Below are 15,476 nucleotides of genomic sequence, written 5' to 3'. Positions count from 1 at the left end.
ATGCTAGCTCGTTTAGCTTTTGAGTCCGGAGTTGCCCTGTGTACTCGCCGTATTTCTCGGCGTGGGTCTCGTAGTGTCGTTTGATGTTGTACTCCTTTAGTACAGCCACTTGTTCACGACAGATAAGACACACGGGTTTGCCTCCTACTTCCCAAAAGAAATAATTTTCTCTCCATCTATCCTGAAAGATGCGAGCTTCAGTGTCGACCTTCCTCTTATTTGACAACATCTCGATCAGCACTACCGGCGCTGCTGCAGCTGAGGCGGGCAGCAGCAACAGACCAACTAACGGAGTCCACCGAAAATTTTAATTTTTTTTTTTTTTTTAAATTCCATCAAAATTAAATTAAAATTGATATTCTCCCCTTATCACCCTCGGGCCGGATGTGATGTACAGTCGGGCCGGGTCCGGCCCGCGGGCCGTAACCCTGGCATCACTGATCTAGATTCACTATATCTACTTTAAATCTAATTGATTACTTCTTGTCCAGGTTCAATCCCACCCCAAGTTTTGTGGAAATCATACGCACTGATAGAACCAACCAACAAAGTGACAAACAAACAGGGGGGAAAACAACCTCCTTGGTGAAGGTGATGAAGAGCTACAAACTTTGAACTAAATGTTTTGTAGCATTCCAATAACTCACATGAGTATGTTGAGGAAATATATATACTCGGGTTCATTTAATTTGACAACTATTATTTAGTGTTTTCCCATTAGAAAACCAGGCGGCTCACTGTATCGCTGCTTTCAGACTTGTGTCGAGTAAAGGCCGGTGCATGCTTCTGCGTTTTCAGGGGCCCGGCAGCGTAAGAGCCCTTCCGTGCTTACGTGTGTCGCCCATTTTTTCTAACTAGACGGCAAAGCTCCGCAAGCCTCACGTAGCCGGCAAGGCTGTGATTGGTCTGCTAACTACATCCTTTCCGGAGTCGCATTTCCGGTTTCATGCCACATAATACCGGCGGAAACCTCGGAAGATTTGGAAGAACGAATACGGACCAAATAGAAAAGCACTTGGCAGAAGAGATCCGAAACTATGACCACTAGTATAACCCGTCACTGACTAGCGGATTTGTCCGCCAGAAAAAGGCTATGAGGAGCCGCCATGGCGATGTAAATACGCTCTTCTTCGTGCCACACACGAGGAAGAGCCGACTTCGACAAAAAAGTCACTTCTCCAGGGAAACTCCTGCTGTGCTCTTCATAAGTCAAACTCCTGAAAGTGTCTGGAAACAGTTTTCTACACATTTACCGGTGTTCATGACTCAATATGTGTTACATTCCTGAAAAAAGTGTATAACTGGCTCAGCTCTTATCACTGTTTTCAGGGAACTTCTTGACTGTGACAAAAATCTGCCCTGTCCTTTAACCATGGTGATTAATAGGTCAAAATTTCAATGAAACTAAAATAACCACTTTGATATAACTTCTTTATTTCATGACTTTTCTAAACCCCATGCAGTATCTTCTATATCAGTAACCTATGTTTTCTTGGTTTCCACCGCTCTCGACAGCCCCAGTGTTTCTTCTGCTATTATCAGTAAAACAATTTAACCTTGGGCTGAGGTACACACTTTGAAGGTGTTAAGGGGCAGAGAGGGGGGGCTTTTGTTTCTTTGGAAACAGCTCTTACACTTTCTGAAGAACAGTCTGATGAATCACTGTGGGATGTCCGGGAAGGTGCAGCACAACTTAAGTAACATGGGTCTCTCTCTCTCTCTCTCTCTCTCTCTCTCTCTCTCTCTCTCTCTCTCTCTCTCTCTCTCTCTCTCTCTCTCTCTCTCTCTCTCTCTCTCTCTCTCTCTCTCTCTCTTGCTGTCTCTCTCTCTACTCTTTGGGGGAGGGTCACGTCACGCCCACCATCCCACTCACTGCAGGAGGAGGACTGCAAATAAAAGCCAGACAACGACAGGGTGAGACTGGTATATTCTTCCAATCTTGGCTGGACATTCACAGAAAACACCTAATAGATCATCATCAGCAGTCATCATGGCTCAAGGTGAGTTTGTACACTAATCCTTTCTATTATATTTAAATTGATCCGTCATTAATAACCTGTGTTTTCTTAATTTGTCATTATAGCGAGGTAACAGTCTGTAACTTGCAAAATAGAAATAGTTGATTCATAGTGACACAATCTTCACTCAAGTAAGTTCTAGCTGCTTACTTTAAAGGATGCTCACTATTTCAACTTTAATCATGTGTGCAGGTTTATTTTGAAAGTCCTGACAGGCCTCACTTTCACGTGTTGCCTCTAGCATGAAAATAACAAAGGGGGTGAATGTAAAGTTGTCACAGCCATCACATACAGTGTCATCACCCTGTGCTGCTGCTGCACTGAACACAGTCTGAGGCAAACATTCATCAGAGATCTGAGGAGCGAGTGCATCTGAAAAATGTTTCACCCTCATGTTTGAGCGGATGATTGTCGCCCTGGGACCTGGACGCTCATAATAATAGCAGCTGAGGGAGGGAGAGAGAGAGAGGGAGATATGCTATCTTTATAGGCACACACACACACACACACACACACACACACACACACACACACACACACACACACACACACACACACACACACACACACACACACACACACACACACACACTACCCCACAAACAGTTTGCTTTAGGCCTTGCAAAGACGTTCAAAACCTCCCAAACAAGCATGTTTCAGCTGCGGTTTTGCTCTGAATATCTTCTAAAAGTTGACAATGTTGTTGACCTGTGTCAACACATGTAGTTTTTATTGAGGGTTTAATTTTATTTGTCATCACAAATAAAAATTATAACAATAATAACCTTACTTATAGAGTACCATTTAACACAAAGTTCTGCACAAAGAGAAAAAAAAAATGGTATGAGCAGACGCATTCGTGCACAGAAGCAGTGTGAGCGTGAGGAGAAGAGCTGAAGCTGCAGGGAAGGAAAGTTGTCAAATATCTGAGTGTAAGCTAATGGACCAAAACCAACATATTTTCACCACTGCAGAATTAGAATTTAGAATAAACAGCATATTGATGAATAAGGTCTCAGTTTAACTCAAAAGTGCCAGTGATGACTCTTGAATTCAGTTTGGGTGTTACCTGCAAGGCTGAAAAGTTGCTTTTCTTGAGAAGGAGGTTTGTATGTTTATTCTTCCAGGATCTAAATAGCCTTCCCAGTTGACATCAATGACATTTTATTTTAATTTCCCCGTTAGGCTTATGCTGGCGTCAGCGTTGCATGCAGAGACTGTCTGAATGTGGTGAGGGTCATGGTTGGTCGTGTGGGAGTTTACTGCTTGTGCAGTAAACTTGCGTGAAAGAGGCAGGGTCACAGCTGAGGAATCTCTACATGTGTTGGGCCGCTACAAGCTATGTGACCCTAAAGAATCGACTGAAAGCCGGTGAAATTTATGCAGTTTGGCTTCACACCACTCACACATACCATCTGAAATACCACATCAGCTTCACCTTCAGCGACACATGCTGTTGCACTGAGGTTTGGCAGCGACCAAGAACTAGTTTCCTCTCAACCAATAAGGTAACCACAAAAAGGCCCCAGATCCCCACAGAAAGGATTACGTCAGGGTCTCATTGCATCATTACTCTGCTGTGTCTGAAGGTTTATGGGTGCAGACTTTCACATGTTATTAATCGCAGTAATTGTTTTCACATTGCGTCAGGGGGAGGATCGATTTCGTTGGTCATATTAACTCTTGTCTCAGGATGTGATTCAAGTGAAACTCCTCTCTATTTCTTCTAATGGTTCTTCAATAAACTGTTAGATATCACATGCCTCAGTGTAATGCTCACACATTTGATTTGATATTTTATGAGATTAGCAGCTGGAGATCATGCACATGTTACCCTGACCCCCGGCTGGATCCCGCTCTGTGGATAACATGCTGTTCAATCGTGGTTCTCTCACACGGCCTCATTAATCGGTAATGATTGATTAACCACAAGGACAGTTTTTAACTGTTCCTCCGGAAAACCAGGCATGTAGGGATCAAAAGCACGAGGAATGTAAATAAGAACCTAAATACACACATTAAAGATAAAGTGCACTCCCAAATGTTTTTTGAGCTGTAAACTATATTATTGACTGTTCTTTGATGAAACTCATTATTGTGTTTTCAATATCACATTTACTACCACTTTTTTTACAAAATCTAAATTTATGGGATGAGCATTTGGGCCACATTTGCTATTTTAGAACAAGACCACTTTAAGCTCACATTGATTTAGTTCAAGCCACATAAAGGCCAGAGGTGCAGCATAATTTCCTGAAGTGGCCTACATAATAAAAATTATACAATAGGTATACATTTGTAAGTTATAAAAACAATGTGTATGAGGTTACACACAGACTAAACCACAAAGCCCTCACAGTCCTCCGCCTTCAACTTTCAGCTGTCCCACAAAAGTTAGCACAGTCATCTCTAAGGCAGTTTCCCCATTTAGAAACACAAATATGCCTTCACTTAGGAGCTGACCGAAGGTTAAAATCAGTAAAACATCAGAGCCCTGACAAGTGCTGTGGAATGATCCCCCACGGACTGTAAAACAGCAGGAAGTCTCTGTTCACGCTAAATCGAACTCAGCCTTGACACCATCACCTCATGCTTGTCTCCTGGGCTTTTCTTCCTAACGCTGAGGTTCTAATATACGGGGAGAGGTTACAACCTGATACAGAGCAGAGCAGTGGTTCGTCAACAGCTGCAGAACGTGGAGGTATTACATAGGAGGACCCTGACTTTTCCCACTAACAGGAAATCAAAGGGTGGGACATGGTCACAAGCATGCACATGAGAGAGGGAGCGGTCCCATGTTTACACACTCCACAGGGGCGGTCTGTGTTCACCTCTTGTTAGGTTCATTTTTATTCCACAGAATGTGTCGAGATTCAAATATTAACGCCCTTTACAAATATTTAATCTGGGAAGGAAAGAGGTTCACATTTAGATAGTACAGTGTAAAAACCATTTAAACAACATGTAGAAACATGGACTGTCATTAACCACAGTTTCCTGGTTAGTTCACCACTAAGTCTGCTGTAAAAACATGTTTGTTGCTGTTAGACCTTGTAAATTCAGCTTGACATTTTACGACGTGCTCTTCGTCAACACGTTGGGTTGTTGTGATATTTTAAATGTTCCATAAACATACACCCTGCCGTTAAAGTACATTCAAAAGAGCAAAAAACAGATGTACATGCTTCTAGAATTTTTAAATTGTTCCGAAATACTCTTTCATTGCTGCTGTCTCCAAAACAATTTTAGAAATTGTGAAAAATACCTTATCAACTGTAAAAATTAGACAATTAGATAGAATATTCCTCTTGTTAGTTGTTTTCTAATGAATGGTCGTTACCCAAATATTTTAATTATAAAATATTTATTTATATTGATCTGCATACATAATGTATGTTTTAAATATCAAAACCTACTTTTATGTGGTTATATTTCATTTTCATAATAAATATTTCTCTTCTTTTTGTTTTTTTCAGCTCTGGACATCGAACGCTGGGACCTGGGGTGTGAGTTCAACAACCGCGACCATCGCACTGATCTGAACGGCGTGGACCGGCTGATTGTCAGGAGAGGCCAGCTGTTCAACCTCAGCCTGTACCTGCGCTCTGGAAGCTATCAGCCAGGACTCAGCTCGCTTGACATTCTTGCAGAAACAGGTACCACTCCCTCAATAACTCCTTTATTTTACATATATATTTAATGAATGCTATACATACATATTTAACATATATATTTCCTAATAAAACTTGTAAAACTGAACTCATTTTATACATCAGTAATTTATTCATCCCAAATGTGTCTGTGCTTTCAGACACATTGAAGTTTCTGTGTTATAGGGATTTGTACTCACTTGAAACTTAGTGCTTAAAAAAGTTTATAAACGTAACTTTCCCAACATGAGAAACGTGAGTCATAATGATGTTATAATGAACAGAGGATGAAGGAAAAGCACTAGTTGCAGCATGTCCTCTTATTCAGAAGAGGGAAGGAAGGAAATTAGGCAATTTCACGAGGCGCACTCACATAACTCACTAAGATGCTCTGTTGTTGTTTCACTTTTGACCTCAACCTCTCGTTCATATTTCGGTTGGTGTTAAAGGACTTTACCGTTATTGTTGGGAGCCTCAGATACTATTTGCCTACAGACTGCAATGTATGATCTTATGTTAATATTTGGATAAACTTGTTATGTAGAGTAAGATAAGACAGCTGTTGCTCGCCATCCTCTCTTTATACAGGAAGAGTTGCTCGCCAACAGGAAAGCATGTGAATAATCATAGATAACAATATTAGCCAGATACATTGAGTGGATAAGAGAAGGACTCTTCATCCCAACCAGGGAGAGGGAAGTGATTGACCTTCCATTGCTTTACAGATGGTTTTGGTTCATAGAGCTTACCAGAATTCCAATCTAGACCAAGCCTGCTTATCAGCTTCCATTACACAGTTATGCTGTGCCCCTACATGAGAACATTCCTGATATTCTGACTAAATTTAGCATGGGTTTTGGGAAAGCATTTGAGAGTTTCCTCTCCCAAGACACAAATATTTTACTGAACTCTCTTTGCTTCATCACCACTCATGCAGGACTCTTAATATCCACTGTCACCTGCAGGTCCTCATCCCTCTGAGCAGTATGGCACCAGGGCCTCCTTTGGTTTGTCCGCCGAGATTGACACTTCCCGCTGGAGCGCCGCTGTCACCAGTCCTCCTGGAGACATGGTGGCCCTGTCTATCTGCTCTGCCCCCGACGCACCCATTGGCCGCTACACCCTGACCCTGGGAGGATCGGGGCGGATCGAGTTCATCCTGCTCTTTAACCCATGGTGTCCAGGTGAGTAAACAGACCATACGTCAAGCTGTCATGCTGTGGATCCAGTGATGAGATCTTAGGCTACAAGGAGCTTGTGTTTTATGTCAGACTGGGATTATGACTGGAGCCATTCAGGAGCAGTATTTAAGAGATTATATAGAGTAATGGCAGTAGTTTAGTTTTGGCAGATATGAGACAAACTACATCACTCTCATGCATTTCTACCGAATATAAGGCAGCTGGAGACAGAGGGAAAGTGATTAGCTGGATTTAGAAAATACCAGCACAAGCCTCAGACATGACCAAAGAAGTCCAGTAAATTTCCACAATTTGTTCTGGAATTTCTCCAAATTTACATTTTATATATGTACAACACAGCAGGATATTCTGTGCGTCCGATGCATAATAATGTCTGGAACATTCCGGGCTAGAGAATGCAGGACACCTGTGTCAGCCCTTAACGCCAATAGCTCTCAATTAAATATCAAATGAAGTAAAATAAAAGATGCTTTTTTAAATTTAAAAGCTAACAATAAACTCTGTGTACATGTGTATTTTTCAGTTTTCACAGAATCAGCAATATACCAGTCTTGTACCAATTGGGACATGTAGTAGGAAAGTCATCGTATTGTTTGTCTCCTGGCTGCAGGCGATGCAGTGTACATGGACAATGAGCAGAGTTTGGCAGAATACGTCTTGTCTCAGGATGGAATCATTTTTCGAGGCAGCTACAAACATCCCATTCCTACACCCTGGAACTTTGGCCAGGTACCAAGACCAACACTTACACTCTGAGCTTCACCTCCTCACACACGCACAGTCGACCAGGCCAGCCAACACTGTGACTGAGTGGTGATGGAGTTGAGATGTGTATATTCTGATAACAGGACAAGGTTCATTTATTGAGTGATTTACTGTGTGTTGCATGAGTGAAAAGGTATGTGTTTTTGGAACATTTATCACTGAAATGAACTGAGATACTTGAACTGTCTCTTTCTTAAAAGTGAGATGAATATCACCCTCTTCAACTGTGTCAGTGATGGCTGATACAGTTATATTAGCTTGGCATTAGCCAAGGGTTTGTAGCTGTTTTCATTAATAAAGACATTAAACTTTTTGTCAGGTTCATATTTTTTATTTGAGTTTTTACTTTTAAAGGTTTCTATGTTGCACCTTTTAAAGGTTTTCAAAAAGAACACATTTAAGATCAGATAAACTACTAATCTGCAGTTATGCTTGTTTTTGTTTTCAGTTTGAAAGTGGAATCCTTGATATCTGTCTGAGGATTCTGGATGTGAATCCTAAATGTCTGAATGATCCTGGCAAAGACTGTTCAGGAAGGAGAAATCCCATCTATGTGTCCAGAGTGCTGAGTGCAATGGTAAGACAAATGCTCATGCTGGATTTAGCTGTTTATGTCTTTGCATGTGTGTTACCAAATACAATGAATTTAAACCTAGCATAAAAAAAGCTTGTATTTCACATGTAAAATATGTTCTGCACTCCATTCCTTTGCATGTTAGGTGAATTGTAATGATGACAGAGGGGTGTTGCTGGGAAAATGGTTTGGTGGCTATGAAGGAGGTGTGAGCCCCATGTTCTGGAGGGGCAGTGTGCAGATTCTCCGCAACTGGGAAACACAATCCTGTCAGCCTGTGCGCTATGGACAGTGCTGGGTGTTTGCTGCAGTGGCCTGCTCAAGTAAGATAGGACTCAGTACAGCTCAGTAGCCTATCACTGGAAAACGCACTTGATTGTCTCGAACAGACACCACATAACACCACATATGCACAAGGACACCCACACACACACACACACACACACACACACACACACACACACACACACACACACACACACACACACACACACACACACACACACACACACACACACACACACACACACACACACACACACACACACACACACACACACACACACACACACACACACACACACACACACACTTCTATCTTAATGAGAACACTCATGATAAGACACATTACCTAGCCCCTTACCCTAACATTAACCATCTAAACTAAATGCCTAACCCTAACCCTAACCTAAACCTAACCTGTTTTCAAACGCTGTCAGTTTCCAGAGCGCTTGGTATTCCGTGTCGAGTCGTCACTAACTACCAATCAGCCCACGACACCAACAGCAACCTGGTGATCGAACGTTACATCAACGAAAATGGAGAACTCATTCAGACCAAAGATATGATCTGGTAACTCAAACAGGTTATGTATATAATGCTTAGGAGAGTGTTGTATTAATGTACTTTGAATGATGTAACAATACATTTTCTGAAGAAAAATGCTGCATACAATCCAAGGAGAGATATTTGCATAATGTTAAGACATTGTCGGACTACTGTGACTTGTTTGAAATTTAAAGAAACTTTTAAAGCCATTTTATTGACTGTATGACAATGTGATCCAAAATTTAAATTAAAGATTTTCTTAGAATCAATAGAACACTATTTCATTTATTTCTTTGTTGTATAAACCCTCAGGTGGAGCTGTAGTTCTGATTTAAATCATGAAATGTATTATGAAAGTGCCAGAAATAAATCACAGCAGTGTTAAGTGCAAAACTCAAGCTGATTGTGATCATGCTACCTGTAGGAATTATCACTGCTGGGTGGAGAACTGGATGACCAGGCCCGACCTTACATCTGATTTTAATGGCTGGCAGGCCACTGACCCTACACCTCAGGAGAAAAGTGAAGGTAACAAACCATCTGCACCAGTGTACCCATAATGTTTTTTCATGTTCAAGGGAAATGGTCACCAAGGTGAATCTATCATCTATCATCTATCATCCACAGTATCATGTATCGTTTATCATCTTTGCTGTGGCTTTTCCCCTCAGGAGTGTTCTGCTGCGGCCCCACTCCCGTCAGAGCCATCAAGGAGGGAGAGCTCACGCTCAAGTACGACTCCCCATTCGTCTTTGCGGAGGTCAACGCGGATGTCATCACTTTCCAGAAGAAAAAAGATGGCAGCACATCGAACGTCACGTCCCCTACAGTGGTTGGCAAGAACATTAGCACGAAGAGTGTGGGCAGTGACGCCAGAGAGGACATCACTCATCTTTACAAGTATCCTGAAGGTAGAGCACATTGTACTGCACGATACATTGTAAATGTAGAAAAACCAAACTAAATGTCTGTCTCCCAAAATGTTAAACCAGTCTTTTAGCCACAAAATATACAGTTAAAGTTAAAGTTGTTCTGTTTTTTGCTGCATGCATTCTTTAATTCTTTGTCTATCATTTGTGGTTTAGCATCTCTTAAGTGTGAAACGTGAAAAACTCAACCCTATTCTGAATAATAACCCGATACCCCTAACCACCAAAATTGCTCCTCAAGGTCATAATGCCTTGACAAACAGATCGTCCTAACCCTAACTACCTGACCTAGATGAATAAACCTAACCTACTTGGTCTGGAACCTCGAAGTCAGAGGGTTATTCCTGATCCCAAACTCTGCATAGTGAAGCTTCAAGTAAAAAATCTCTCATCTAAAAGCTGAGCAAGGACTGCACTTCCAAATCAGGAATACAAATCAGATTAGACTAAAATCCAAACAACTGGAACCAGAAACCCCTCACTCTAGATCCAAGCTGAGAAACTGAGTCTGGAAGTCAGAGATATGATATGATATGATATTCGATGATATGTGAATAGGGGCAGTTGAACTGGGCAGCCCACTCAAAGGAACAGGCAGGTGATTTAATACTCTCTAACCCTAACCCTTACCCTAACCCCAACCCTAAGCATAATCTGAACTGCCTTTGTTCAAGCAGGTCAGGTTTATACTCTTTTCGTTCTGGATGGCAAAACTCCTCTTATTCAGCTTGTGACTTTTTTGCATCCGCATTTACAGGTTCTGCTGAAGAGCGGGGGGCTTTCCAGAAGGCCAACCACCAAAACAAGCTGCTTCAGAAGCAGCAGAATCAGGGCCTACACCTCACCATCAAGTTGTCTTCGGACATGAGGAAGGGCTGCGACTTTGATGTGTTTGCCGTAGTTACCAACGACACCCAAAGCAACAAGAAGTGCCGCTTGGTGCTTGGATCCTGCGCCGTGTCCTACAATGGGATTCTGGGAGGGAACTGTGGCTTTAAAGATCTGCTCAATGTGGAGCTGTCACCAGGAGCAGGTGAGACAAGTCACAGTGTGAAACCTATTGCATTCGAATCAAGTATGTTTTTAAAAAAAGTATATTGTGTTTGTTGTTCTAGAGAGACGTGTTCCACTCCGTTTGAACTACTCTAAGTACAATGGCAAGCTCACTGAGGACAACTTAATCCGTGTGGCGGCTCTGGTGTTGGACTACACCACCACAGAAACAATACTGGCAGTGAAAAACATTGTGCTGGACAACCCTGACATCAAAGTCAAAGTGAGTATAACCTGAGACACGATAAATGAACAGCAAAGACAAATTTGAACAATGTCAAATGCAACTTCAAAGTCAGAACAAAGCCTTAAAAAACGAAATTTAAGTTTCTTTTATTCAAAAGCTATATCATATCATAGAAGCTCACTCATATGTCTGTTACAGTGACCTGCAGTTCTTTCCCTTATTCTTAAATTAACGACCTACAAGAGACTGTCATTGTAATTATACTTCCTGTGCATTAACAGACTAAAACCCCAAATGGGACTCTCATTGACTAAGACCTCAAACTGTCTGTTTTCTGCAGATCTTAGGTGAACCAAAGATGAATCGTAAACTGGCTGCAGAAATCACCCTCCACAATCCGCTCCCGGAGACACTGGACAACTGCTGCTTCAGCATTGAAGGGGCCAACCTTACAGGAGGCAGTGTCATCACTGAGAGGTACGAGGCTCTCATTAGCCAGCTGGGTTTTGTTATTCTTCGCTGACACAGAGCGACTGACTAACTGACCTGACTGATAAGTTAGAAACTGTAACTGTGACATAAGCAGACACAAGGGCCCTGATCAGACCTGGTATAAACGTTTCTCTTGAGAGACGTCCCTCCCGACTTGTGAGTGGTCACAGGAGTGTTAGTGTGTATCATTTCTCTTCCTGATCACCAAATGCGGTTTTAACCCAGTCAGCGATTACAGATGTGTTGGATATCAGTGTGTTTGCGTAGCTGCACTGAACTCTTGATAATCGGCTACAATTATCCCGGGGGCTGTGGGTGAGAACACAAATGTACGAGATGTTCTGTAGGATTCACCGCAAGCAAGTGGCCGTGGTGTTGATGGACGCAGAACGGAAAACACAAAAAGAATATAAATATCTCAGGTTGATAAAGAGGTGCGATATATAGATAACACACCAACGAAGACATTGACAGGAGCAGGAAAACCAGACAAAAACAGGAAGACATTTAAGCAAGAGAGATGCATAAGGAAAGATGTTTCAAAGTAAAACAGGAAATGAGCTGAAAATGCAAACAAATATAAAGAAAAGGGTTTAACCTAAAAAGATTCACGATGGTAAGCATCAAAATCTGAAAACTAAAAGTCTCTCAATAGTTCAAAAGTGTGGCAGATTCACATCAGTTGAAACTGCTTCATAAGGATGGATGTAAAAGGCATAGTTCGACAAAAAATGAAAATTCACTCATTATCTACTCGCCACTATGGCGATGGAGGGGTACAGGAAGTAAGCTGGAAAAGGAGTTTACTGATGCAAACAGTCGATTTAGCCAGAAAGTACAAGAACTAACAATAAGATGCTTCATTACTCATCAATGATCTCACAATGAATTAATTTGAATACATTGATCTCATTCTGTGATTTAAGTACAAGGTAGCTGATTAATTACTTTACACAAATGCAGCTTTGGATTTCTGCCTCCATGAATGTGCTGTATTTTCATGGTCAGTTTTAGCCTCAGCTGTACTCGCTCATAGCGGTTCATGAAACAGTCATTAAAGCGATTGTATTTTTTCTAACCTGCACTCGGAGCAGGTCAAACAAAGCAGCACGATCTCCATAAATAGTCATAACTGTCTCTGCCGTGATAATAGATCACCTAAATATTTATGCTATCAGAGTGACTGTAATAAAGTCCACCCTGTGTGTGTGTGATACAAAAGTAACGTTTAAATATTTATCCGACAGGCTGGGCTCCTCCGTGGGACCAGGGGAAGACGCGAAGGTGAAAATTTACTTCACTCCCTCTCACTCCGGCTTGAGGAAGCTGGTGGTCGACTTCGACAGCAACAAATTGTGTCACGTCAAGGGCTACAGAAACGTCATCATCGGAAAATAGAGCTTTGCAGCCTGTACGGCAGCATTTTTTCTCTTTTCAGCAATTTCGCAAAGCATGCTCTTTTGCACCCTTTTCATACAAACCAAGTTTTCTACTCAAATGATTAAGAATCTCACTGTATTTCGCTGAATACATATTGTGCTTGTGCATCTGTCATTATTCAGAGCCATAGCTGCCTTAATGTGACCAGAGGACATTTTGTACTACTTATTAAGACTGTAATTGTAAATGTGCATGACGTTTTATTCTCACAGACTTAGGAATGTATTTTAAGTACCATGCAAGATACTGAACCCCTAAATGGCCCCTCATAAAAATGTTGAGTGTACTAAAAATGTGAATCGCTTTGGACAAAAGCGTCAGCTAAATGACATGTAATGTAATGTAAAATGCATTATTTTTAAACTCACTAGGTGCTTCAATTGAACGGTTTAATTACTATCCTGTTATTTTGTTTTTGTTGTAATATTTCAACCAGTCACATTGTCTCCATGCAGTCTTGTTGGAAATGAGAGCATGAATGCAAGGTGTACATTATTTCATTTGTATTATTCCATGTCTACTGTTGCCCCCTGTGCCCTTTCACCTGCCTTTTGCAGGGACCCTAACGCACCCTGTGCTTGAAAATGCTCCCAAATGATCAGATTCATTGAGGTAAACCACAGCAGAAATAAAATAATTTCAAATGGAAAAAAACATCAACATTGAATCTTGTTTTAATAGCTCTTGCAGACACCACTCTCTCCTGGTGCACAGTGTTATCTGTTGCTAGGATGCAGCTGCAGTCCTGCAGAGGGTCCTGACCACTGACAGCAACAGAGTCACAACTAATCTCCAGTATCCTACAGTTGTTAATCAGGAAATATGCACTTAATACACAGGAAACAAATGTTTCACTGATCATGTTATCACACTTTATCAGACTTCCTCTGTTGCTCTGAAGTACTACAAAATACAATCCATACTGTACATATGGCTAAAAACTAAAAGTAGAAAAGATATTCTCCCATCAGTATAGTTACATATGTGTTTCTTTGCAAGTATTGGTGAATGTGTGAGATATTTTGAAGGATAGAGGAGGTGCTGCTCTCTGCTGGTCAGAAAGAGTATACATGATTTAGAGAGGAAGTTTATGAGCTTCTACAGAATGTTTATGTTGTGTGGCTCACAGTAACACAACAATTTCACTGAGTGAAATTTGTATATAAGTGTACAATAGACTAATATTTAATTTACATGGAAAATGAAAACTTACTCAACCTCTAACCGTCCTTTAATAATGTTTGCCTTTTGCCTATTCTGGCAGATTTGCAGATAATAGCTCAAGCTCCTATAATAAATATTAGCATGAACACTATAACAATTGTATCATTCAGTTTAAATTAAAAACACATAAGGATCTGCTCAAAATGCATAAAAGAAAAAAGGATCTTATGGTTCATCAAAACTAATTTTCCTTTACTGAAAAAAGAAAATAGTTTTACCAACTTAAAAAAAATAATTAAATCAAAAACATAAAGAAATGATTTTGTTTCCTATTACAAAAATGGGCATTTATTGTATAAGTAGCTAACTTTACTTTGGATTAAGGTTATTTTGGTTGCCGCACAATTAATTGTGACAATATTGTCACTGTGTAACTTCCACAAATGACAATTGTTTTCCAGAAGTATTTAGTTTTTCCTAAAATCCTGCTTTTATTAATCATATGTCATATGATGAAAAAACTAAAGAAAAGCAAACTATTATTTATGACACTTATTCTGAGGCCGTCACGTTCCCTGTGCCGTTTCATCAACAATCTCTTTGAAACGTGAATTCAAAACACAGAATCATGAAAAAAAACACCAACTTCACTTCAAATCAATGTATTTAACAGAACAGATACCAAACATCAGCACTTAGAACAAACACAGTTAAGGGGAGATGAGCTACATGTAAAAGGCTTCGACCAAAGTTTATACTGAGGTTGAAGAAAAACAATGAACAGAGCATGGTTGTGTTTTGGTTAAGTAGCACAGAGGAAATTAACATACACAAGAATCTATATTACAGTCTGGATCCGATGAATGCATACATTGGTATTTGAACAAACATTCTAGAGATGTAGTTTGGAAAGCTAAATACATGTTCGTAGTTTTGTGTTCTACTGCAGGTTTTGGTGCGCTTTAGCAAAAGACAAGAACTGGCACATTGCAAAAGGAAAGGGTCTGTTGTGTGTCTGGATCAATGAACTCAGACTTTAGTCTATTTATGACAATAGAAATTCAGACTCTACTGCCATTCACTCTAACCTTGTGAGTATTCGGTCACTGAATGAATCCCGGTCAAACAAAATTTCTCAATGAAATTGCGTCTTTGTCATTATAGTCTGGCTGTG

General features: G+C 40.7%; 1 protein-coding gene across 1 annotated transcript; it reads left to right on the top strand.

Moving 5' to 3' along the window:
- The first annotated feature begins 1,929 nt into the window (after positions 1–1,929).
- tgm2b (transglutaminase 2b) lies at positions 1,930–13,794 on the top strand. The gene is made up of 13 exons (XM_061069708.1): positions 1,930–2,000; positions 5,495–5,674; positions 6,634–6,852; positions 7,481–7,599; positions 8,084–8,212; positions 8,355–8,532; positions 8,929–9,061; positions 9,462–9,565; positions 9,709–9,948; positions 10,724–10,999; positions 11,082–11,242; positions 11,547–11,683; positions 12,946–13,794. Exons 1-13 carry the CDS (start codon positions 1,991–1,993, stop codon positions 13,094–13,096), a joined length of 2,037 nt encoding a protein of 678 aa, XP_060925691.1. The 5' UTR covers positions 1,930–1,990; the 3' UTR covers positions 13,097–13,794.
- Positions 13,795–15,476: the final 1,682 nt, after the last annotated feature.

This window comes from Limanda limanda, chromosome 4, assembly GCF_963576545.1.
Source record: "Limanda limanda chromosome 4, fLimLim1.1, whole genome shotgun sequence".
Taxonomy (NCBI): domain Eukaryota; kingdom Metazoa; phylum Chordata; class Actinopteri; order Pleuronectiformes; family Pleuronectidae; genus Limanda; species Limanda limanda.
The sequence above is the reverse complement of the archived record's forward strand: the minus strand, read 5'-3'. Positions and strand labels throughout refer to the sequence as shown.